General features: G+C 47.6%; 1 protein-coding gene across 3 annotated transcripts in view; it reads right to left on the reverse strand.

The window, feature by feature from the left end:
• Window positions 1-11,554: 11,554 nt before the first annotated feature.
• POLR3E (RNA polymerase III subunit E) overlaps window positions 11,555-25,977 on the reverse strand; it is a 42,374-nt gene continuing 27,951 nt past the window's right edge. For all 3 annotated transcript variants that reach the window (XM_060284911.1, XM_030871459.2, XM_030871461.2), the window contains 12 exons: window positions 25,865-25,950; window positions 25,559-25,603; window positions 25,374-25,465; window positions 24,278-24,398; window positions 21,664-21,745; window positions 20,328-20,387; window positions 20,079-20,236; window positions 19,493-19,554; window positions 18,385-18,908; window positions 16,023-16,100; window positions 13,277-13,402; window positions 11,555-12,354 (listed from right to left, as the gene is read on the reverse strand). In XM_060284911.1, coding sequence (XP_060140894.1) covers window positions 12,298-12,354; window positions 13,277-13,402; window positions 16,023-16,100; window positions 18,385-18,908; window positions 19,493-19,554; window positions 20,079-20,236; window positions 20,328-20,387; window positions 21,664-21,745; window positions 24,278-24,398; window positions 25,374-25,465; window positions 25,559-25,603; window positions 25,865-25,950 — 1,491 coding nt within the window. In that variant the 3' untranslated portion in view covers window positions 11,555-12,297. The remainder of the gene's footprint in view (window positions 12,355-13,276; window positions 13,403-16,022; window positions 16,101-18,384; window positions 18,909-19,492; window positions 19,555-20,078; window positions 20,237-20,327; window positions 20,388-21,663; window positions 21,746-24,277; window positions 24,399-25,373; window positions 25,466-25,558; window positions 25,604-25,864; window positions 25,951-25,977) is intronic.

Consider the following 25,977-nt stretch of genomic DNA (forward strand, 5'->3'; position numbering starts at 1 on the left):
CAGATGTTAAAATGAGCATTGAATCTAATTTTGCTCAATGGCAAAACTGGATTAATGGGGTAAAACATTATTTTTTCAAACAGTACAAAGAGATTGTAAAGTAAGTTGTCTCATCTTCCCTGACCTCCCAACCTTTCTTCCCAGAATCAACTGGTTACCAGTTCGTCGGTATATCCTTACAAGTGTGCTCATTATCATCCCTTTTTTCTTTTTTTCTGGCTGCGTTGGGTCTTAGTTGCTGCGCGTGGGCTTTTCTCTAGTTGTGGCGAGCAGGAGCGGGGGCTACTATTCGTTGCGGTGCGCGGGCTTCTCGTTGCGGTGGCTTCTCTTGTTGCGGAGCATGGGCTCTAGGCACACGGGCTTCAGTAGTTGTGGCTCGCGAGCTCAGTAGTTGTGGCTCGGGCTCAGTAGTCGTGGTGCATGGGCTTAGTTGCTCCGCAGCCTGTGGGATTTTCCTGGACCAGGGATGGAACCCACGTTCCCCTGCATTGGCAGGCAGATTCTTTTTTTTTTTTAATATATATAATACGTTCCCATATTTCTTCCCGCCTGCGTCTCCCTCCCTCCCACCCTCCCTATCCCACCCCTCCAGGCGGTCACAAAACACCGAGCTGATCTCCCTGTGCTATGCGGCTGCTTCCCACTAGCTATCTACCTTACGTTTGGTAGTGTATATATGTCCATGCCTCTCTCTCGCTTTGTCACCGCTTCCCCCTCCCCATAGCCTCAAGTCCATTCTCTAGTAAGTCTGTGTCTTTATTCCTGTTTCACCCCTAGGTTTTTCATGACATTTTTTTCCTTAAATTCCATATATATGTGTTAGCATACGGTATTTGTCTCTCTCTTTCTGACTTACTTCACTCTGTATGACAGACTCTAGGTCTATCCACCTCATTACAAATAGCTCAATTTCCTTTCTTTTTATGGCTGAGTAATATTCCATTGTATATATGTACCACATCTTCTTTATCCATTCATCCGATGATGGACACTTAGGTTGTTTCCATCTCTGGGCTATTGTAAATAGAGCTGCAATGAACATTTTGGTACATGACTCTTTTTGAATTATGGTTTTCTCAGGGTATACGCCCAGTAGTGGGATTGCTGGGTCATATGGTAGTTCTATTTGTAGTTTTTTAAGGAACCTCCGTACTGTTCTCCACAGTGGCTGTATCAATTTACATTCCCACCAACAGTGTAAGAGGGTTCCCTTTTCTCCACACCCTCTCCAGCATTTATTGTTTCTAGATTTTTTGATGATGGCCATTCTGACTGGTGTGAGATGATATCTCATTGTAGTTTTGATTTGCATTTCTCTAATGATTAGTGATGTTCAGCATTCTTTCATGTGTTTGTTGGCACTCTGTATATCTTCTTTGGAGAAATGTCTATTTAGGTCTTCTGCCCATTTTTGGATTGGGTTGTTTGTTTTTTTGTTATTAAGCTGCATGAGCTGCTTATAAATTTTGGAGATTAATCCTTTGTCAGTTGCTTCATTTGCAAATATTTTCTCCCATTCTGATGGTTGTCTTTTGGTCTTCCTTATGGTTTCCTTTGCTGCGCAAAAGCTTTTAAGTTTCATTAGGTCCCATTTGTTTACTTTTGTTTTTATTTCCATTTCTCTAGGAGGTGGGTCAAAAAGGACCTTGCTGTGATTTATGTCATAGAGTGTCCTGCCCATGTTTTCCTCTAAGAGTTTGATAGTTTCTGGCCTTACATTTAGGTCTTTAATCCATTTTGAGCTTATTTTTGTGTATGGTGTTAGGGAGTGATCTAATCTCATACTTTTACATGTAGCTGTCCAGTTTTCCCAGCACCACTTATTGAATAGGCTATCCTTTCTCCACTGTACATTCCTGCCTCCTTTGTCAAAGATAAGGTGACCATATGTGCGTGGGTTTATCTCTGGGCTTTCTATCCTGTTCCATTGATCTATATTTCTGTTTTTGTGCCAGTACCATACTGTCTTGATTACTGTAGCTTTGTAGTATAGTCTGAAGTCCAGAAGCCTGATTCCTCCAGCTCCGTTTTTCGTTCTCAAGATTGCTTTGGCTATTTGGGGTCTTTTGTGTTTCCATACAAATTGTGAAATTTTTTGTTCTAGTTCTGTGAAAAATGCCAGTGGTAATTTGATAGGGATTGCATTGAATCTGTAGATTGCTTTGGGTAGTATAGTCATTTTCACAATGTTGATTCTGCCAATCCAAGAACATGGTATATCTCTCCATCTATTTGTATCATCTTTAATTTCTTTCATAGTGTCTTATAATTTTCTGCATACAGGTCTTTTGTCTCCTTAGGTAGGTTTATTCCTAGATATTTTATTCTTTTTGTTGCAATGGTAAATGGGAGTGTTTTCTTGATTTCACTTTCAGATTTTTCATCCTTAGTGTATAGGAATGCCAGAGATTTTTGTGCATTAATTTTGTACCCTGCTACTTTACCAAATTCATTGATTAGCTCTAGTAGTTTTCTGGTAGCATCTTTAGGATTCTCTATGTATAGTGTCATGTCATCTGCAAAGAGTGACAGCTTTACTTCTTCTTTTCCTATTTGGATTCCTTTTATTTCCTTTTCTTCTCTGATTGCTGTCGCTAAAACTTCCAAAACTATGTTGAATAAGAGTGGTGAGAGTGGGCAACCTTGTGTTGTTCCTGATCTTAGTGGAAATGCTTTCAGTTTTTCACCATTGAGGACGATGTTGGCTGTGGGTTTGTCATATATGTCCTTTATTATGTTGAGGAAAGTTCCCTCTATGCCTACTTTCTGCAGGGTTTTTATCATAAATGGGTGTTGAATTTTGTCAAAAGCTTTCTCTGCATCTATTGAGATGATCATATGGTTTTTCTCCTTTAATTTGTTAATGTGGTGTATCACGTTGATTGATTTGCATATATTGAAGAATCCTTGCATTCCTGGAATAAACCTTACTTGATCATGGTGTATGATCCGTTTAATGTGCTGTTGGATTCTGTTTGCTAGTATTTTGTTGAGGATTTTTGCCTCTATGTTCATCAGTGATATTGGCCTGTAGTTTTCTTTCTTTGTGACATCCTTGTCTGGTTTTGGTATCAGGGTGATGGTGGCCTCATAGAAGGAATTTGGGAGTGTTCCTCCCTCTGCTATATTTTGGAAGAGTTTGAGAAGCATAGGTGTTAGCTCTTCTCTAAATGTTTGATAGCATTCGCCTGTGAAGCCATCTGGTCCTGGGCTTTTGTTTGTTGGAAGATTTTTAATCACAGTTTCAATTTCAGTGCTTGTGATTGGTCTGTTCATATTTTCTATTTCTTCCTGATTCAGTCTTGGCAGGTTGTGCCTTTCTAAGAATTTGTCCATTTCTTCCAGGTTGTCCATTTTATTGGCATAGAGTTGCTTGTAGTAATCTCTCATGATCTTTTGTATTTCTGCAGTGTCAGTTGTTACTTCTCCTTTTTCATTTCTAATTCTATTGATTTGAGTCTTCTCCCTTTTTTTCTTGATGAGTCTGGCTAATGGTTTATCAATTTTGTTTATCCTTTCAAAGAACCAGCTTTTAGTTTTATTGATCTTTGCTATCGTTTCCTTCATTTCTTTTTCATTTATTTCTGATCTGATTTTTATGATTTCTTTCCTTCTGCTAACTTCGGGGTTTTTTTGTTCTTCTTTCTCTAATTGCTTTAGGTGCAAGGTTAGGTTGTTTATTCGAGATGTTTCCTGTTTCTTAAGGTAGGATTGTATTGCTATAAACTTCCCTCTTAGAACTGCTTTTGCTGCATCCCATAGATTTTGAGTCGTCGTGTCTCCATTGTCATTTGTTTCTAGGTATTTTTTGATTTCCTCTTTGATTTCTTCAGTGATCACTTCGTTATTAAGTAGTGTATTGTTTAGCCTCCATGTGTTTGTATTTTTTACAGATCTTTTCCTGTAATTGATATCTAGTCTCATAGCGTTGTGGTCGGAAAAGATACTTGATACAATTTCAATTTTCTTAAATTTACCAAGGCTTGATTTGTGACCCAAGATATGATCTATCCTGGAGAATGTTCCATGAGCACTTGAGAAAAATGTGTATTCTGTTGTTTTTGGATGGAATGTCCTATAAATATCAATTAACTCTATCTCGTTTAATGTATCATTTAAAGCTTGTGTTTCCTTATTTATTTTCATTTTGGATGATCTGTCCATTGGTGAAAGTGGGGTGTTAAAGTCCCCTACTATGAATGTGTTACTGTCGATTTCCCCTTTTATGGCTGTCAGTATTTGCCTTATGTATTGAGGTGCTCCTATGTTGGGTGCATAAATATTTACAATTGTTATATCTTCTTCTTGGATCGATCCCTTGATCATTATGTAGTGTCCTTCTTTGTCTCTTCTAATAGTCTTTGTTTTAAAGTCTATTTTGTCTGATATGAGAATTGCTACTCCAGCTTTCTTTTGGTTTCCATTTGCATGAAACACCTTTTTCCATCCCCTTACTTTCAGTCTGTATGTGTCTCTAGGTCTGAAGTGGGTCTCTTGTAGACAGCAAATATATGCGTCTTGTTTTTGTATCCATTCAGCCAATCTGTGTCTTTTGGTGGGAGCATTTAGTCCATTTACATTTAAGGTAATTATCGATATGTGTGTTCCCATTCCCATTTTCTTAATTGTTTTGGGTTCGTTATTGTAGGTCTTTCCCTTCTTTTGTGTTTCTTGCCTAGAGAAGTGCCTTTAGCAGTTGTTGTAGAGCTGGTTTGGTGGTGCTGAACTCTCTCAGCTTTTGCTTGTCTGTAAAGGTTTTAATTTCTCCATCAAATCTGAATGAGATCCTTGCTGGGTAGAGTAATCTTGGTTGCAGGTTTTTCTCCTTCAACACTTTCAATATGTCCTGCCAGTCCCTTCTGGCTTGCAGAGTTTCTGCTGAAAGATCAGCTGTTAACCTTATGGGGATTCCCTTGTGTGTTATTTGTTGTTTTTCCCTTGCTGCTTTTAATATGTTTTCTTTGTATTTAATTTTTGACAGTTTGATTAATATGTGTCTTGGCGTATTTCTCCTTGGATTTATCCTGTATGGGACTCTCTGTGCTTCCTGGACTTGATTAACTATTTCCTTTCCCATATTAGGGAAGTTTTCAACTATAATCTCTTCAAATATTTTCTCAGTCCCTTTCTTTTTCTCTTCTTCTTCTGGAACCCCTATAATTCGAATGTTGGTGCGTTTAATGTTGTCCCAGAGGTCTCTGAGACTGTCCTCAGTCCTTTTCATTCTTTTTTCTTTATTCTGCTCTGCAGTAGTTATTTCCACTATTTTATCTTCCAGGTCACTTATCCGTTCTTCTGCCTCAGTTATTCTGCTATTGATCCCATCTAGAGTATTTTTCATTTCATTTATTGTGTTGTTCATCATTGTTTGTTTCATCTTTAGTTCTTCTAGGTCCTTGTTAACTGATTCTTGCATTTTGTCTATTCTATTTCCAAGATTTTGGATCATCTTTACTATCATTATTCTGAATTCTTTTTCAGGTATACTGCCTATTTCCTCTTCATTTGTTAGGTCTGGTGGGTTTTTATCTTGCTCCTTCATCTGCTGTGTGTTTTTCTGTCTTTTCATTTTGCTTATCTTACTGTGTTTGGGGTCTCCTTTTTGCAGGCTGAAGGTTCGTAGTTCCTGTTGTTTTTTGTGTCTGTCCCCAGTGGCTAAGGTTGGTTCAGTGGGTTGTGTAGGCTTCCTGGTGGAGGGTACTAGTGCCTGTGTTCTGGTGGATGAGGCTGGATCTTGTCTTTCTGGTGGGCAGGTCCACGTCTGGTGGTGTGTTTTGGGGTGTCTGTAGACTTATTATGATTTTGGGCAGCCTCTCTGCTACTGGGTGGGGTTGTGTTCCTGTCTTGCTAGTTGTTTGGCATAGGATGTCCAGCACTGTAGCTTGCTGGTCGTTGAGTGAAGCTGGGTGCTGGCATCGAGATGGAGATCTCTGGGAGATTTTCGCTGTTTGATATTATGTGCAGCTGGGAGGCCTCTTGTGGACCAGTGTCCTGAAGTTGGCTCTCCCACCTCAGAGGCACAGCTCTGACTCCTGGCTGCAGCACCAAGAGCCTTTCATCCACAGGGCTCCTTAATTTGGGATGATTCATTGTCTATTCAGGTATGCCACAGATGCAGGGTACATCAAGTTGACTGTGGAGCTTTAATCCGCTGCTTCTGAGGCTGCTGGGAGAGATTTCCCTTTCTCTTCTTTGTTCTCACAGCTCCCAGGGGCTCATCTTTGGATTTGGCCCCGCCTGTGCGTGTAGGTCGCCGGAGGGCGTCTGTTCTTTGCTCAGACAGGACGGGGTTAAAGGAGCCGCTGATTCGGAGGCTCTGGCTCACTCATGCCGGGGGTGGGGGGGTAGGGAGGGTCACAGAGCGTGGGGCGTGATGTTGCTAGCCTGAGGCGCGCCGTGCGTTCTCCCGGGGCAGTTGTCCCTGGATCCCGGGACCCTTGCAGTGGCGGGCTGCACAGGCTCCCCGGAAGGGGGTGTGGATAGTGACCTGTGTTCGCACACAGGCTTCTTGGTGGCGGCAGCAGCGGCCTTAGCGTCTCATGTCTGTCTCTGGGCTCCGCACTTTTAGCCGCGGCTCGCGCCCGTCTCTGGAGCTCTCTTAAGCAGCGTTCTTAATCCCCTCTCCTCGTGCACCAGGAAACAAAGAGGGAAGAAAAAGTCTCTTGCCTCTTCGGCAGGTCCAGACTTTTCCCCGGACTCCCTCCCGGCCAGCCGCGGCGCATTAACGCCCTGCAGGCTGTGTTCACGCCGCCTCTCCCGGCGCTCCGACAGAAGCCGGAGCCTCAGCTCCCAGCCCCACCCGCCCCGGCAGGCGAGCAGACAAGCCTCTCGGCTGGTGAGTGCCGGTCGGCCCTGATCCTCTGCGCTGGAATCTCTCCGCTTTGCCCCCCGCACCCCTGTTGCTGTGCTCTGCTCCGCGGCTCCCAAGCTCCCCTACTCCGCCACCTGAAGTCTCCGCCCGCGAAGGGGCTTCCTAGTGTGTAGACACTTTTCCTCCTTCACAGCTCTCTCCCGCTGGTACAGAACCCGTCCCTATCCTTTTGTCTCTGTTTATTTTTTTCTTTTGCCCTAACCAGGTACGTGGGGGGTTCCTTGCCTTTTGGGAGGTCTGAGGTCTTCTGCCAGCGTTCAGTAGGTGCTCCGTAGGAGTTGTTCCACATGTAGATGTATCGGCAGGCGGATTCTTAACCACCGTGCCACCAGGTAAGTCCCACCCCATATTTTAAAATAGGAGTATACTATATCTTCCATTTTTACTGAACCATGTATCTTTTTTTTTGAACCATGTATTTTTTAAAACATTTTATTAAAGTATAGTTAATTTACAATGTTGTGTTAGCTTCTGGTGTACAGCAAAGTGATTTCCGTTGTACCTATATTTTTCATATTCTTTTCCATTATGGTTTATCACAGGATATTGAATATAGTTCCCTGTGCTATACAATAGGACTTTGTTGTTTATCCATTCTGTATATAATAGTTTGCATCTGCTAATCCCAAACTCCCAATCCATTCTCCCCCACCCCCTTCCTCCTTGGCAACCACAAGTCTGTTCTCTATGTCTGTGAATCTGTTTCGTAGATAAGTTCATTTGTGTCATATTTTAAATTCCAATATAAGTGATATCAAATGGTATTTGTTTTTTTGTGACTTAACTTCATTTAGTATGATAATCTCTGGGTCCATCCATGTTGCTGCAAATGGTACGATCTCATTCTTTTTTATGGCTGGGTAGTATTCTATTATATATATATACCACACCTTCTTTACCCATTCATTTCTTGATGGACATTTAGGTCGTTTCCACGTCTTGGCTATCGTACATAGTGCTGCTGTGAACACAGGGGTACATGTATCTTTTTGAATTAGTTTGCTCCAGATACATGCCCAGGAATGGGACTGCTGGATCATACGGCAACTCTATTTTTAGTTTTTTGAGGAACCGCCATACTGTTCTCCATAGTGACTGCACCACTTTACTTTCCCACCAAGAGTATAGGAGGGTTCCCTTTTCTCCACACCCTCTCCAGCATTTATTTGTAGGCTTTTTAATTACGGCCGTTCTGACTGGTGTGAGGTGGTACCTCAGTGTAGTTTTGATGTGCATTTCTCTAGTAATTACCAATGCTGAGCATCTTTTCATGTGCCTGTTGCCATGCCAATAAACTTTATGACCCTTGTCAAACTAATAGAAGAAAAAATGGTGTTTCCTTTTAATTTTGTATTTTTTATTAATAAGGTTGAATAGATTTTAATCTGTTAAAAGCCATTTTCATATTGTCCTTTGCCTCCTACTTTTCTTATTTAAGAGCTCTAGTATTTAGGAAATTCACTTTTGCAATGAGAAATTACAAATATTCTATTTATCTTAATTTTTACCTTTGGCATTTTGCCAAGCAATACTTTTATGTAGTTATATTAATCTTTAAACACTTTTCTTTTTGTGCTTGACGATTGTTTGGGGCATCTGAACTTCAAGTTTTTTGTTTTTGTTTTTATTGTGGTAGAAATACACAATTACCATCTGGACCATTTTTAAGTGTACAGTTCAGAGGTATTAAGTACATTCATGTTGTTGTGCAACCATCACCACCACCGTCCATCCCCATAACACTTCCTCTTTAAAACTGAAACTATACCCATTAAACACTAACTCTGGGAGGCGGGATCAAGATGGTGGAGTAGGACCCTGGGCTCGCCTCCCCCCACAAACACATCAAAACTACAATCACATAGAGTTCTCGTTGAGCCATCTGAAGACTAGCAGTGTGGCTCTCCTACAACCAAGGCTGTAAAAAAAGAACCACACAGAGTCTGACAGGGAGAAGTGATGTAGTCCAGGCCTGCACCCATAGCGGGTGACCCAGAAGAGGGGACGTCACAGGGCAGGCTCAGGGATCCGCCCTGGGGAGCAAGGTGGTCAAGCCACATATTAGGCACCCCAGCCCTGGGGTCTGACACTGAGATGAGCCCCATTAGCTGGCTTGAAAACCGGTGGGTCTCACCAGACGGCTGTAAGTAACCAGGATTCTGCTCTTGAACAGTATGCACACTTGCTTGCTCCCAGTCCCAGCGTGGGGGCCACAGATTGAAGACCACCTAGTGCTCTGGCTGGCCCGCCAGGACCACCTCAGGGCACCCCCGGCTCGTACCAGGCTTTGAATAAATGTCTGCTCCAGTCCTTTACCCATTTTTGAATTGGGTTATCTTGTGGAGTTTTAGTTCTCTATATAATCTGGATATTAATCTCATTAGATGATATCATTTGCAAGTATTTCCTCCCATTCTGCGGGTTGCCTTTTTACTCTGTTGAATCTTACGATGCATAAAAGTTTTAAATTTTCACCAAGTCCAATTTGTCTATTTTTTGTTACCTGTGGCTTTGGTGTCATAGCAAGAAACGACTGCCAAATCCGGTGTAGTAATGCTTTAGTTGTTTTCTTCTAACAGTTTTGTTTTAGATCTTCCATCAAGGTCCTTGATCCATTTTGAGTCACCTTTTCCTATGATGTTAGGTCAGGGTCCAAACTTACTCTTTAGCATGTGGATGTCTAGTTTTCCCAGTACCATTTGTTGAAGACTGCCCTTTCCCATTTGACAATATATATGAAGGTTTATTTCAGGGCTCTCTATTCCATTGGTCTATTTGCCTTTATGATCACTGTAGCTTTGCAGTAAGTTTTGAAATCAGAAGTGTGAGTCCTCCAGTTTTGTTCTTTTTCAAGATTGTTTTGACTATCTGGTGTCCCTTGAGATTCCATATGACTATTAGGATGGGTTTTTCTATTCCTGCAAAAAACATCATTGGGATTTTGATAGGGATTGCATTGACTCTGTTGACATTTTAACAATATTGACTCTTCCAATCCATGAACGTGTTTCCGTTTGTCTTAATTTCTTCCAGCAATGTTTTGTAGTTCTCATTATACAAATCTTCTACCTCCTTGGTCAATTACTAAATATTTTATTTTTTTATGCCATTGTAAATGGAATTGTTTTTGTAATTTCCTTTCTAGATTGTTCCTTGTTAGTGTGTCGAAATGCAACTGATTTTTGTGTTGACTTTGTTTCCTGCTACTTTGCTGAACTCATCGGAACAGACTTTTTGTGAAATCTTTGTTTTCTACGTATAAGATCATACCATCTGCAAACATAATTTTACTTCTTCATTTCCAATTTTTTTCTTCTTCTTGCCTAGTTGGTCTTGCTAGGACTTCCAACACTATGTTAAACAGAAGTAGTTATGGTAGGCATCCTTGCCTCGTGCCTGATCTTAGAGGAAATGCCCGGATATCACCCTTGTATAGACGTTTTTTGATTGACTGACTGACTGACTTCTTTAACATGCCATTGGAATCCACTACTTAGGATTTTTATTCGTATCATGCTATCTTTGTCAGGTTTTTAAATTAACCCTTTGATAAGAATTTGGGGGCCTATTACATGCTGAAGTTTAACCCTTGTGTTACCTCATAAAGATGTGATATAATTCAACTATGATAATCCCTGGCCCTTTTCTTCTCTAATAATTGCTCTACTGCAATTTCTTTCCAACCACTTTTAGTAATTTATATTTTCCTTATAAATCATCTAATTCCTCTAACTTTTCCCATCTCACTATCTATACAAGCTTGTGCCATTTTCCTTCACTGGTAACTATTGAGATATCTTACTTTACATTCATTTTTTACCTCATTTTGGTTTTCAGCATTTCCTATGTTATCATTTTCCTAGCTATTGGAATTCAGTGTTTAACTCATCTCTCTTTATTAGTGTTCAAGGCTTTGACTCCCTACTGAGCCTGACTCCCCCAACCCCTGCCAGTTCTGCTCTGCTCAGTCTCTGCTGTACCACAAGGGGCCTCCCCTTGGAAGTATTATATGATAGCTGGACACACTCCAGAAAAATTTTGGAAGATTTTTTACTCTTTTCAGACTCATATATGTTAACAGTTAGAACCAAGAACATAATATACAATCAGCCTGCTAAACTACATTCCCAAATAATAGATGTTCCTTTTTTTTTTTTTTTGGTGGTTGGGGGGGGGGTGTGTACGTACACATAGACCATCATCTAAACCTTCAGATAGTAGTGGCTCTATTGCCCAAAATAGACCAGGGCAAACGTCTTAACTGTAGCAAAATTTCACATCTAGCCCAATCCGGCTTACCCTTATTTTTTCATAATCCTCTAAGGGCTGCACTGTCCAGCAGTCACTATGAGCCACACGTGCCAAGTACTTAAACTGTAGCTAGTCCAATTGTGCGTGTTATAAGATACCAGATCTTGAAAACTTTGTACAAAGAAAATATTAATATTTTTATTACAAGTTGATGTTTTAGTTATATTAGGCTAAATCAAATATATTAAAACTTAACCAGTTTCTTTTTACTATCTTAATGTGTCTACCAGAAAATTTTACAATTACATGTGACTGCACAGCACTACCGTGCAGTGCTGCTGGCTCTCTTCCCTCTGGTGTACATACAAGGCTTTGAAACCACAGAGAGCATTGCCTTCTCGTAACCATTTGAAGACAACAGCACCATGATGCCACGTTAGTGTTAGCATTTATTTTAAAAATACACAAAATATAAATTCTTTACATCAAAGTGTGATGACCTCACTTATACATTGTTCCATACTTACCTGGTTTTGCTTGCATCCTTATGCAAACATTAAGAATAAATGGATTTGATTCTGATTTTTTGCTATGGTTCATGTAAACAGTTGAGACTGCTACATAAAGTAGGTTGTTTTAAAAGGTAAAATGGCCACAGGAACCCAACAGTAAAACAATTCAATTTGGATTGTTTAACGAAATTGGCAGAAGTCTTAGCAGATAGATAATTGAAGACTTAATATTGGCTTCTAGGCATTTAAAATATTAAAAACCTTGAGGTTTTCTTGTAAACATAACCTAGACCTTGTTGGCATGAAGTTTGAAAGTAAAATATTAAACCATGATTTTCATCATCCTGCCCATGTCAGTATACACTCTCTTTATTATGAGAATGAAACCAAATAATAAACAAAATACATCAGGAATTTCAAACTGTACTGCAGAGAAGGTCCCAGCTGCTCTCTTCTAGGAGCGGTCGAACTTAAGCTGACCCTGCCACTGGCCGAGTATGATTCCCCTCTGTCCTCTGGACAGTGCAATGCCACAGGCCACGAGTTGGTCAGTTCCTCTTGCTCCAAGTCTTCTGAAGCAGTCGAGACTCTACTTCCACCTCTGCTGGCTCTGCCGTCCTTCCTTGGGCTTGAATTCACTGGGTTAGTGGTTTGCAACTATTGTCAAGACTGTACTGTCCCTTTAAGGTACCACATGCCACCATAGCTTACACAGCAGTCCTATGAATAGAGAAACATGTCAAGGGCAGACTTTAGCAGGAAAAGGAGCTACTTACATTCTGTGTAGAATATCAAAACTTGATTTATGATTAATGGAGAGAACACAAATGGGAGATCAAAATCTGCCTGACCACATCACTGTGGACACCGCCCAGCCTCCTCCACGTGTGGGCCTCAAGCCCCTCCTCTCCTCAGGGGTTATCTTAAGAGTGAGGGACTATAAATGAATGTGCTCTATAAACACAAAATACGAGAACTGAATAACCTGACCAGAACAAAAGTGCTTCACAAATAGCATCAGCATCTGTGGACCTGGAATATAAGAATACTAGAATATAGGGGATTTGTCATCAGCTGTCAGTGTTCCAATGCTTCCGCAAGTATGATATTTGTACCACAGAGTCAATCCATAAAGGCATTATAGGTAATGCTTAACAGGAATTAAGTATTTTCATATACTAGACAAATGATATACTCCTTTTTAAACTAAATTTTATTTAAAAATTGTTCTACTAAAAGCAAGTAGCACAAGAGTGAGTATGTGGCTATGGCAGAAACCATGAAAGTGTACACGATTCAAACGAGCGGGGTAAGGATTCTAACCTAGGCCCTGGCACTGGAAAGGATGACTGTATTTTTTTAAGATGGAGCTTACGTCTTATTCAATTTAGTCCTTTTGCATATACCAACCACACCGATGCCAATTATCTGTTGCTGAAGACCCGACCGGCTGGGGAGGAGTCCAGAGGAAGCCTGATTTATAAACACAGCAGTAGGAAACGCACGAGACTAGGTCCCTTTCCACACACTGTCAGCCTCTATCTAAGACAGGGAGGAGGCAGCTGTGGGCGCCCTGGTCTTAAGCTCACAGTCAGCAAAAGCCTGGAGCCTCCAGATATTATTATACACAAAATGGATGTACCTTTAGCACTTTATCCACCTCCTGTTTACTCAGATCTTCTCCACACTCTTGAGTCAGCCGAGACTGGATCATGTTCCGGCGTACCCGGTAATTTTTGGAAAAAATTTCAAGCAAAACCTGTCGATGCTTTAGTAGCAAAAACATGTTATTATGGGAAATAATCACCTGAAAGAGAAACATCCCCAAACAAGAAACCCAAAGGCTTTGGACCTAACTCCATGCTGCAGTCTTTGATCAACGTCCTTGCTCAGGACTTCTGGTTAAAGACAAACACGTTTGGCCAATTTGTCACCTCTTAAGACCCCAATAAAATGAAGAAATAAAGGTATATGCCCACAAGAACAAAAACCCAGTGAAGCATCGGCAGAGGATGAGTGATTCAGACATAGTTTTTCATGATTAAAAAACCAGTGGAGGGCTTCCCTGGTGGCGCAGTGGTTGAGTCCGCCTGCCGATGCAGGGAACATGGGTTCGTGCCCCGGTCCGGGAAGATCCCACATGCTGCAGAGCGGCTGGGCCCGTGAGCCATGGCCGCTGAGCCTGCGCGTCCAGAGCCTGTGCTCCGCGACAGGAGAGGCCACAGCAGTGAGAGGCCTGCGTACCGGGGGGGAAAAAAAAAACAGGAGTGGTAACTGATTCAGTAGGCAGGTGAAGCCACCATCTAAACTGCGTGAAGACAGAACAGGATGAGGAGTGAGTGGCTTAAAGTCCTGGCCCACAAACAAGACAGGATGCCATGAAAAGCATTACGTCCCAAAGAAAAACTAAACAGGGAGGATAGAAGATAGTCAAAATCTCCACCCCCTGCAAAGTACAAAAGGTGTTAAATGAGAGAAAAAAGATTTGATCCTCTAGTTCCAACATATGACCTAAGAATTCCGGAAGAACAGAAAAAAACAGGTACAGGAATTACAAATCTATCACAGAACTTCGTAAGAATGACTCAACTGTCCAGTACAGTAATAATCCACACCAGGGTGCCTCTGGAATTGCACTGATGTGCTATATGTGGAGTGAGGAAAACCGTAGTTTGGTTTAAGGGAAGGGTGTGGATCAAACTGAAAAGACCAAGGAACAGAGTGTCAGTGCACGAAAACTCTGAAAGCTTGAATACAATGGAAAATGATCTTAAATTCAGAGGAAAATGATTTGCCCTCCAAAATCCTAGTCCCAGACAAATAATAAAACCGGAGGACAAAAGAAAGCCATTTTAAGACATGGAAGAATGCAGACAACTCCTATGGGCCCTTAGAAGCTAAAATTAAGCAAGAAGGAAGACAAAAGATTGCAAGCCAGCAAGAGACATGGAGCTGGTTCTGCGGGAGAGGCATCCAGGGAATCAGACTCAAGAATGGTACTAGTCTTGGTATCTATGTGTTCAGAAAACCATGTAAGTGAGAATAGGAAGTAGTATAAAGAAGAAATGATGTCAATTATATTTCAATAAAGCTGGAAAAAAGTGAAAAAAAAAAAGAATATAATCGTAGATACTACTGGCATTTGGCTTTACAATGAACAAATTTCTAGTCATGATGCTATAAGCATTGATACATGATTTAACAAAAAAATTGTCATAACACATTCCACACCTGTCTACATTCTCCCATAGCTGAGAACTAAATCCTCATCCACCACAACAGGAAGCCCATTGATAACATCAAGTTGAGACATCAGAGAGCAGTATAAGCACATTTTGCATATATATAATAATTTTTAATAATGGAGGAACTCTTTTGGTGGTATCTCGTAGTTAAAAAGTGACTGCCTCTGAAGAGTGGGAATCAGGTCAGGCAGGGCAGGAGATGGTTTCCCATACAGCTTCAGTCTTACTTATTTTTAAGAACATGCGCTTATACTTTTTTCCTTTTAATTATTGGAGTACTTCAGGAGTAGGAAACCCAGATGCCACCTATTCTGGCCAAAAGCACACAGAGACTGTTCCAGTTTGCTCTCCATCTACGGCACCATCACAGAAGGCCCTGCCCCTTTGGTATTCTCAGCCTGCCTGTCAGTCCCCTTCCAAGAGGCAAAAGGGGACAGAGAACTCAGTGGGGGCCTTTGCTCACTCCCCTTCTCCCCACCCCTGAGGGACAGGACCTGGAAAAGGACAGATCAATTGGAGTTTAGCAATTAAATCTTAATCTTTAAAACTCAGGCAAGCTCATGATTTAAGGAAAACTTCTGGACCTCAGGTGCTGCTGGCTGCATTCATATTCTGTTCACTGGACACCCGTGACCCTTCCTGTCTGGGTGTGACTAGAGGCAAGACGACCAATTTCTCTAACCTGAGATCTGATCCAGCACCTGAGATCTGATAAGGAATCCTTTTAATTCCTACCGCCATCAGCCACCTGAAAAATGTGGTCTGTCACAGGTTCACAAGCCTGCCGGGGCATCAGAATCATCTAGAAAGCTTTGCAGAAACTTAAATACCTAGGACCCTACCCCATTCCTATGGAACTGAACTGAATCTCTGAGGTCAGTCCTGGGAATCTCTGTATTTTTTAAAAGGCGATTTTGATGCCGATGGTTCAGACTGGCATTTGGAAACCACTGGTTTTGGCCCACACTACCAGCACATCCAGCATGTCTGAAGTACACAGAGACACAGAGCCAGAATATTTAAAATTGGGAGCGGCTGGAAAATCTGAAGTGGACACAACCGCACTTTGGGTCTCCCCGAAGGTCTAACCCTCTGCAGAACACCGACCTGCTCCTGGGAGGACGGCAGCAAAGGTCACCTCACCTGGTCACTCATGTCTCCAGACTCCCAGAGGGCGAACACCTTCTGCTCATCCGGGGAAGCAGCCGTCTGTGGGGGAAACTGACCAAGGCCCAGGTGTGAGCTGGCTGATCTCGTGTTCACCACCTGGACCCTCCCTCCCCCGGGGCCCTCAGTCTGCACCGGCCCATTTCCGGGAACAGAGTTCCAGTCCCAGCTCCTGCCTCCCACCAGCCGTGGACCGTGGCACACCTGCCTCTGCGTCCTTCTCCTCGCCAGCCAGTCCCCACGCGGAGAGGCTCCTGTGAGGAGCCGGATGCACTGGCCCGCGGCCCGCGGCCGTGCTCGGTAAGGCGGGGAGGAGGCTGCTCCTGTTTTCCTATCAGCCTGGCATTAGCTCTCCTCTCTGCTTTAACATCCTGTGTCCTCCCACCCTAAATATCAACCCTCCGACGTGTCCTGAGAAGCACTCCCGCCCCTGTAACTCCTTAGGAATATCCTGGGGATTCCTTTCAATCCCTCCCACAAGGGCCGTGCTCGTACGGGTTAGAGGGGCTGCCCGACCCTAAGCGGCCCGTGCCTCGCAGCTCAGCAGCGTCCGAAGGTGGGCCGAGGCAAGGGTGGCCCGGGCTCCTGGTTCCTGGAGAAGGGGGACGGAGGAAGGGGCGCCTGGTGGAGTGGCACCGCAACACAAGCAATAGTAACAGCTCCTACCACGTAAAGTCCCAGGTGGGGCTCTAAATATACAGCCTCGTTTGCTGCCACAGAGGAAGCGAGGTGCTGCTGCCTCCTCTCTCCATGAGAAAAGCCCGGCTCGGAGAGGTCACTCAACGTCTGTGGTCACACAGCTAATAGGTGGCAGAACCAGGAGTTAAACTCAAGTCTTTGCGAGTGTACTTGCTCTCCCGGGGCCTCAGCTCCCTTACATAAAGAAAAACAAGGCTGGACAGGTCTAGGAACATCCCACCTTGGACATGACTATGATACAGGATCACGGGTCCCGAGGGTGGCCCACTCCATGCCCCTCGCCCTCTATCCACTCCAACAGCACAGGATGGCCTGGCTAACATCAGGCAGGCGCCTCCCCCTTGCCTCGCTCAGTCAGTCAGCAAAAGGCGAGTCTGCAGATAACCGGACCTGTTTGCTACGTGGACAAGGGTGGCTCCGAACAGGGCAGGGCCCCCAAACCCCAGTACCTTCTGTAGAGAGCTCACCAAGGAGGCTCCTTGCCACGAGGGCCAGATCCCCCGGGACACCCCAGCCAGCCTGGGACCCAGGGCCTCTTGTCCTAGTTTCTGCTCCTCACGTACACAGGGATGGGCCTTTGCCTCACATCACCCAAGGCTGCAGGTGCCTCTGACCTTAGACTGCAGACGTCAGCGCTCCCTTGTTAAGAGGCAGACACAGCCCCACCTCACCCCACGTGCTGCCAGGTCTGGACAGAGCCTGGGAGAGAGAATGACGAGCACAGCCTCCCTGGGACCACAGCCTGGCACGCTTCACCCTCAGCGCAGGGAGATGGTCTCCAAGGGTCCCTCTGCTCTTGCACTTCCACCCCTCTAGGGCCCCTTCCAATGACAGGACGAGAAGCCCAAAAGCCTGGGGGGAGGGGGGGTGGCCCGCCCCTGCACCTGCAGGCTTGGCACCAGAAATGCTAATGGAAAGGCCACAGAGCCACGCTAGTCAGCCAGCCTCCAGGGCAGGGAGGCCCACCGGCAGGAGCCCAGGCATAGCTGGGGGCTCTGGTGAGAGGGCCAGCTCATCTCAGCTGAAGCAAAAGGATTTAAGACTTGGAGCCACTGTAGAGGTTCAACTTCCAGCTCTATCACTTCCTGGGTACGTGACCTTTAAACAAGTTCATTCTACTTCTTTGAAACTTGGGTTTCTTCATCTACCGTTGCAAGAAGATCAAATGATACTAGAAGTGAAATCATCTTGAAAAACGGCAAAGTTGACAGGAATGAGGGAGGTGCCGGCACAGGAGGGGGCTAGACCCTGGGACGGGGAGCCGGCGTGACCAAGGAAGGCCCTGCTGTGTGCCAAGCCAACAGGTGACGGCCTCAGGCTCCCACTCAGCCCTCACCAAAGCCCCGTGACACAAAAACTAACATTCACCCACTTGAGATGAGGGTGCAGAGCCGAGAGGCTGACCGGCCCGCGGTAAACCCGGCAACCACGTGGGAGCCGAGATTCACACCGAGGCCAACAGTCTCCCGAGTGCCCCTGCCCCGTGCACCCTACAAACAGCTGTTTCCCCAAAGCCGGCAGGGCTCAGGCCGCTCTGCTACCAGGTTCTCTCCACAGCCACTTTCAGCCAGGAAAGATGCTGCCGACCCAGGAGCCCTCCGAGGGGGCGTGTGCTGCCCATCCAGCAGGCGCTACTTACAGGCACCAGTATCTGCTTGCAGCCGGCGGCCAGCACCGTGTCCTGCAGCATGCGGTCCGAGATGCCGCTGAAGAGCATGTGGCCGGGGGGCAGGCTGGCCAAGTGCAGGTTGAAGAGGCGCTTGAGTTCGCTCAGCGTGAGCACAAACTGTCTCTGAAAGGTGGCTTCCACGAAGGCCCTCAGTTCCCGGGCCACGGGGGTACCGGCAGAGCCGGAGGGCGGGTGCCCGTTGAAGCTGTCCCCGCCTGCCGCCCGCGCAGCAGGCAGCCCGTTGGCCAGCCTGCTGTGGAGGCCACCACCGGGCGAGGTGTCCATGGGCTGCTCATCCTCTGCCCCCCGCTCTTCCTCTTCCTCCCCCTCCTCACTCACGGGCTCCTCCTTGATCCGCACAGCGGGCAGGACCGAGGACGCCCGCAGCTGCTCCTTCCTCCGCTGCAGCTCCCGCTCCAGCAGCGCGTGGTTCTGTTGGGCCTGTCTTTTGGCGACTTGGACCCGCTGGTCCCCAGAGACCAGCCCGACAGGCCCTGCGGAGAGACACAGGGCTGCTCAGGACAGTAGGGACCGTGCAGGGAAGGGCCTGAGATGAAGGGCCCCGGTCCCTCTGCCCCACAGACGTTCCCTTCCATCCTGATGGGGACACCCTGCTGACCAGAGGAAGGGGACAGGGAAAATGCAAGCCAGCTGGCACAGAAGCCAGGGGCCCAGCTTGCCTTTCGCCCCCACCTCATCCAGAAGGAATGTGGCTACCCCAACAATGAGGGAAGAAACAGAACCAGGAAAAGCAGATTCCCACATGCAGAGACCCAAGCCAGGGTGGGTTACTGCTGAGTCCCTGCCACCAGCATCCCTGCCAACCCAAGAGGGCGAGAAATCTCAGAGGCCTGGAACCCAGACACAGCCCTGGAACCCAGAAGCCTCAGTCCCTGAGGCCAAGGCTCTGCCACTGGACAAGCCTCCAGCTGAGGGAAGAGGGCACAGAAGGGCAGCCAACAATGAGCCACGCCCCCTCATTTCCCCCCATAGGCTGAGCCCTGACAAGTTCCAGAAAGTAGCCCTTCTGGAGCCAGTGTCAGGGTTAGGGGCCCACCCAGCCGACACCCCTCCACACCTGATTGTCCATCCGGCTTCTTTGGCATGGTTTCCTTCACAAGATTATAAACTTTTTCTAATCTGAAAAGAAGAGTGAACCCTCTTAACTTTACACCGTGTCCCCTCACGTCACCTGCCTCCCAGCAGAAATACCCCCTTAAGCCCTGGACATCCTAGTCCCTGAAGACGCCGCACGCCTGGAGCTTCCACGGTCTCTCCCCGCGGCTCGGAGCCCCACAGCGGGGGCGCGGAGCGCTGGCCCACCCTCCCTTCCCCAGCTGCTCTCCCGCCAGCCTGCCTGGGGCCACACAAGCCCCCGCTCCTGCTGCTGAGTGCTTCCCCCTCCTTCCCGACCCCTCAGAACAGACACGGGTCAGTTCGAGTCAGCTCGGATCAGCAGGCGTGTCTGTGCCAGGTCTCTGCCGGGGGGATTCTGGGACCGAGCAGCAAAGTCCACCTGAGTGGGGGAGGGGTGCACACAGCCCCAAATTTGCATTCCCGCCCCAGATGCAGCCAGGCTGTGCTCCCCGCTGGAAGCAGGTGGCTGGGGACAACCTGCTGTTCCTCTGCCTGGCTCCCCCTCATCCCGCCCAGCAAGCTCTTACTTGGCCTGGATGCCCGTCCACAGCATGTGCTGCCGCTGGACCACATCTGGATGTTTCTTGATGAACTCCCCGTCATACGGCAGGATGAACTCCCAGCCCTTGTTGATCCTCACTACGGCCATGTGCTCTAGAAAGTCCTTCACGTCTTCCGCGCAGAGCTGGGGAGAGGGGGGCAAAGGTGAGGCACGCCCAGCCCCACTCCTCCAGTAGTGGGGCTGGGCCTCTCGGATCAAGAAGAACTTCACTTACTTTAGTCACCGCTGCCACCTCTTTCCTTACCACCCACCGGCTCTGCGTGAACTTCCACATCTAAGGGAGAAAAAGAAGCCTGTTTCTAGGAGGCAGGGATCCTACCAGGACTGTCCCCCAAACCCCTGCTCTTGTCCTGGGGGCCTGGGATGAGGGCACAAAGTGGCGGCTCTGAGCCGGCCTGGGTGTCAGGCAGACTGGGCCTGGGGCCTGGCTGAGGGCAGTCACTTCAACTCTGAGCCTCCTTCTCCTCCTCTGTAAGGGACCTCCTGGGCCACCTCTTCCAGGAGGGCAGCTGGACCCACTCCACACCACATAAGCTCCCTGGGATGGGGGATACCTTGCCCGTATGTCACCTACAACAACTCAGATTTGACCAGACCCTCTCCCAGACCCCCAGATGTGACGGTGCCTGCGCGAACAGAGGAGGGCTGACAGGCAGCTGAGGGTGAGTGGCACACATGTGGAAGGCGAACCTGGGAGTTGAAGCCACTGCACCCTGACCCCCAGAGACGAAAATAAACCACACAGGCATCTAGACGCTAAGCACCCACAGGAGCTGGGACACCCAGCTGGGAAAAGAAAAAACAGAGGCACTCTCTGAAACAGCTTAAGGGCTGCCTGGTGTGATTAGGTCTGCACATGAGCTCACCAAGGTCACCACGGACAGCTCCAAGGAGACAGACTGCAGCAAACTCAAAGCACACTGCCAAGGTCAAGGGAGGCAGCACAGGTCCCAGCAGCTCAGGGGTCAGGCATTTGGGAGGGATGCCTTGGCTGGGACTTAAGCTCTGGATAAGGGCTGGGGGGCAGATAGGGTGACGGGGTGGAGGCATGAGCCAGCTCAGGAGCTGCAAAAAGCCCACAGCAACAGTGCAGGAAACACGCACGAGGAAAGCGGTTGTGAACTGGGGAGCATGAGCCCCACTCAAAGAGGGTGCTGTTTGGGGGTGCGGGTCCAGTGGTACCAGACTGTCCAATTATTCATGACAAGACAGAAATCTAGTTTGAATCATGACTGTGATTTGTAAAAACAGACAACTAAGTCAACATTTTAAAAACACCACTCAGGTCAAACGGCTCCTTGGCCAGAATCTACCTATGGGACTCCAGTGTGCAACCTCCGGGCTAGGAACTCAGAGGTTCTTATGAAGCTCAAGACTCCAGGGTCTGAGAGGAAGGAGAAGAAAGGCACAGAGTCCAGAGCCCTCCACTCCCCCAGCCCCACCCTGGCCACACATACCTGCCCTTTGCCCGCTGCCTGGACACTCAGTGCTGCCCCAGTCCTCCGCCCATAATGCCCCAACCCGGAAGGCCAGAGAGCCTGGGCACTTACAACAAAGTCTCGGCCCCTGCAGAGCACCTCAGCAGGCACGCCGCTGTGAGGGCTAGAAGAGTCCTTGGGGTACAGGATGTCACTGCCAATGAGACAGGGTGGCAGGTCAGTCCCTGTCCTCAGCCCCTCTGCCCCCCACTCCCTCAGGCTCCGAGTGGAAGCTCAGGCCTCTTTACAACACGGGCGAGGGCCGGCCTGGGCCCCAACCGCTCCCCTCAGACCCTCCCCTTTTCCCCGGGAGCCTGGCTCCAAGAGTTCTTCCCCCTACCCCTTTCCCAACGCCCCCCTCACACACTGGCCCAGCCCCAAGGCCCCTGACATAGTTGGAGGGGCCAGGGGCTCAGAGACAGACAAGGTGAGCCCAGGACTCTGGCAGACAGCAAGTCGCACCTGTAAAGCAACACACAAGGCCTTACCACTGGTTGAAAGGGAGGGGGTAGCAGTGTGAGCTGAGGCAGGAGGGGTCAGGGACTGGGGTCCAGACAGACCCCAAGCACGGGCGAGGCTGAAGCCTTTGGAGAGAATGGGACCCGCACTCAAGGCTCAGGGACCTTCAAGGGCAAACGAGCAGGCACCACGGCTTAAAGGCGTCTCCTGACCCCAAGTCCAGACGCAGACCCCGTCGCCCAGGAAAACACACACGTCCCCGGCCATCCGTGCCCGGGTCACCTTTGCTCTCCCCGCCCCACTCGCCTCCTCAATCCCACCTGGCAGCCAACTACTACTTTCCTTCAAGGTTGAGCTCTGTGTCCACCCTTCCTGTAAGCTCTACGGGACAGGGCCCTGGCCCCATCTCTGCCACACGGAGCGGAGGTACCCACTAAGTACACAGTGTGGTCCGTGCACTGGGCTGTAACGGTGCCTGCCCCACCCATCCCCCCGGCACACTTTCCTGAGGACAGGGACAGCACTGAATGAGAGCACAGTGCAGGGCACAGAACAAGCCGTCCAGACACATTTACTCAACAGATGGGAGCATCCTGTATCGCCTCCTCAGGGCATGGAAGGACCACTACCCACAGGTGTGGCAGAACACACAGGGCCCAGGAGGGCCTACCTTCAAGTCACAGGGACAGGCAGACCATAAGCTGAATGCGGCAGCAGCACCAGGGCATGCGCGGTGCTGGGGGAGCTCAAACGCCAGCTCTGTGGCTGCCCGGCTGCCAGACATTTGGCAAGTCTCCGTGCCTCTGGGCGAGCATCCTCAGGGGGCTAATGGGATGGGCCCTCCTGGATTTCATCCATCCTCAGCATAAATACACATAAGTGTCCCATTTAACAAGTGATGTGCCATCATGAAGGTCCTCGTACTTAAACACTTGTGTCACATAAGACAATAGCTGCAAGGACCCACAAGGCATGTTGGGCATCGTTTCCCAGGGAAAGGCCGTCACCACGTGGCAGTGACATGACTTTGCAGTTTACCTGGCCAACCAACTGTGAAATGATGGACTTTTTGCAATGAATAACTTTTTTAAAAATTTGGAACAATTTACATTTTGACAGATTGTTCACTTTACATCACACTTTCTAAAAAGTGAGTATTCAAGCATTTTATATTATACAATTTAGAAGTAATATAATTCAAGTGTGCGTAAAACATAGCCACACCGTATTTACCAAGGGTCTACCATTTGCCAGGCATTATACTGAGTACCACGGATAAAGGGAGAGTCAAAACAGACAGTCCCTACCCCTGACAGTCTAGGGAGGAGGCAGGGTCTAGAGGAGGAATCACAGGAGGAGAGAAACTACTGAAGGACAGCAAGCCACAGATTCAGGACCTATGAACCCCAACAGGATACATAAAAAGAAATTCCCACTTAGGCCCATCTTAATGAGCCCTGGGAAGCCAAAGCAAGAGAAAATCTTAAATGCAGCCAGAGGGAAACGAAGGAACATGTATTAGACAGACAACAAAAACAGTGGAAGTCAAACTGCAATGAAATTACATCAGTGTGTGGAAAGAAAATAATCAACCTAGAATTCTATACTCAGTAAAAAATACCCTTAACACAATATTGTAAATCAGCCATACTTCAATAAAATTAAAAACAAACAAAAGTATCCTTCAAGAACAGAGGTGAAATCGACATTTCCAGATTAAAAAAACCAAAGAAATTCATCACCTGAAGACCTTCACTTTAGCAGAAAGAAATTATCACAGTTAGGAACTCAGAGATGCAGAAAGGAATGATGAGCAAAATAAAAAGGCAAATACGTCAGTAGATCTCAAAAATATTGACTGAACAGTATAATGTCTTATGGGGTTTAAAACAGAATTAAAATATATAAATACAATGACACATGAGTTGAGAGGAAGATAAATATAAAATATTCTAAAGGTCGTTGAATCGTCATGGATGAGGGTAAAAAGCGGCAACTAATATTAAACTGTGAAATCTGCAGGGTAATCACTAAGTCAAGAAAGGATAACTTCCAAGTTAGTGAGGGAAACGGAATAACAAGAAAAGAAAGTAAAAATGAATATAAAATGCAATGTAAGCTGGACAAATAAAAAGCACTAAGGTAGACTTAAACCCAAAACATCAGTACTTAACATTCAATTTAAATGGGTTAAGCGCTCCCAACTAAGGGACTAAAATGAACTTACCTCTTCACCACCCAGTTTCCTTGGACTAACATCGCCACCTTCTGGATGCCACGCAGAACAGCCACAGAGTCGATGGAGGGGCCCAGGAGGCTCATCAAGTTGGCAAAAGGCATGACCTTCACTGAGGAGGGCACAGGAGCCATCAGACAAGGCAAGAGGGGCCTGGGCTCACATAACAATCCCAGCATGACAGTGCTAACAGTAACAGCTGGCATTCACTGGCTGCTTACTCTGGGCAGGCACCCGCCTCTCACTGAGCCCTGGAGGAAACACCCACTGGAAGACCGAGGCGTGCCTCATGAGGAAGACTCAGCCCAGGAAGGTTTCAAAATTCACCCATGATCACTTGGCTAGTAAGTGGCATGGCCAGGACTTGAACCCAGGCCATCTGGGTCCAAAGTTCATGCACTTCATCACCGTGCTCTGCTCTCCCCCACACGAGCCCCTAGCCCAAGTGAGAAGGGGCAGGGCCTGGGGAGGCCCCGTGTCTTCTGCAGCAAGGCCAGCGGCCTGGCTCCCCCCGGGAGCACCCCTCTCCACTCAGACCCCGGAGCCCCTGGTGCTGGCATCTCAGAAGAGCCCAGGGCCTGGGACTCCGCTCTGAGGTTCAAGGCTCACGTCCACTCTAAAGGTTCTGGCCTTCAGCATCCCCACGGTGCAGAGCCTGGCGAGGGCACCACAAAGCAGTGCAAGTGAACGCACTTCGTTGTGAAAATGAACGCAGCTCACGTTCACATGCAAGGCTCTGTACAGTCCCTTTAGGGGCCTCACCTCTGAGGCCTCCCCTCAGCCCCAGGAGCTGTCTTAGTTCCTTTTTATAGATGAACAATCTAAGGCTCAGGAAGGCCAGTGCGCTGCCCAGGCTCACACAGCAGGTGAGTGGCAAAGGCGGCAGGGACCCGCAGCCCATCTGAGGTAGCCTGCCACCAGCTCTAGTGCGCCTTCCAGACAAGGTCAGAGGTGTAAAGCTGGGCGGGCTCTGGGTAGTGGGGCCTCTGGTCTCGCCCCTTGGTCCTTAACTCTTTCCTAACTCCACTTCCCCAGGAGGTGGCAGGGCTGGGGCCCCCCAGAAGGCAGGGAAGGGCTGCCCACCCACCATTCTTCATCAGGATCTTGATCTGATCAGCTAGGGGCAGGGTGCGCAGCTGAGCCATGGACAGGACATTGCTGGGGGCCACGGGTTTGTCTCTGTTGAAAACAAATGCAAAGGGTTAGGGGGCCGGGGCGCGTTAGGGGGTGGGAAGGGGAAGGGGGGTGAAGGCGTTCAGCCCCTCTACTCACTTCTCCTCCTCCTGGCTGGGAGGCATCAGCATCATGAGGTACTCACTGTGGCAGGAGAGAACGGGGTCAGCAGCTCCCAGGGCTCTGTCCTTGGCCCACCCAGCCCCCAACCAGGCTGTATCCAAGCTCCCCCAAACTCCCACACCCCCTCCTGGCCCTCTCCAGAGGATGATGGGCTACTCCACATCCCTCCCCCATGTTACAGAAGGGGCCACAGTCCCAAGGGAGGACCCACAACAGAGGGACCCTCCTGGGGCCAGTGTCGGGCTCGGTAGCCCTTAGCAGCCCTGGGCTGGCCAGTCTCACCTGGGTGACTTGACAAGCTCTGTGTTCTCAACCCCACTGGAGCCCTGGCACAGCAGGTACTGGCGCTCATGCTCAGAGCGGCTGTCCTGTTGGGGGGGAATAGGGTGTGAGAG

This window comes from Globicephala melas, chromosome 15 (genome assembly GCF_963455315.2).
Source record: "Globicephala melas chromosome 15, mGloMel1.2, whole genome shotgun sequence".
Classification (NCBI taxonomy): domain Eukaryota; kingdom Metazoa; phylum Chordata; class Mammalia; order Artiodactyla; family Delphinidae; genus Globicephala; species Globicephala melas.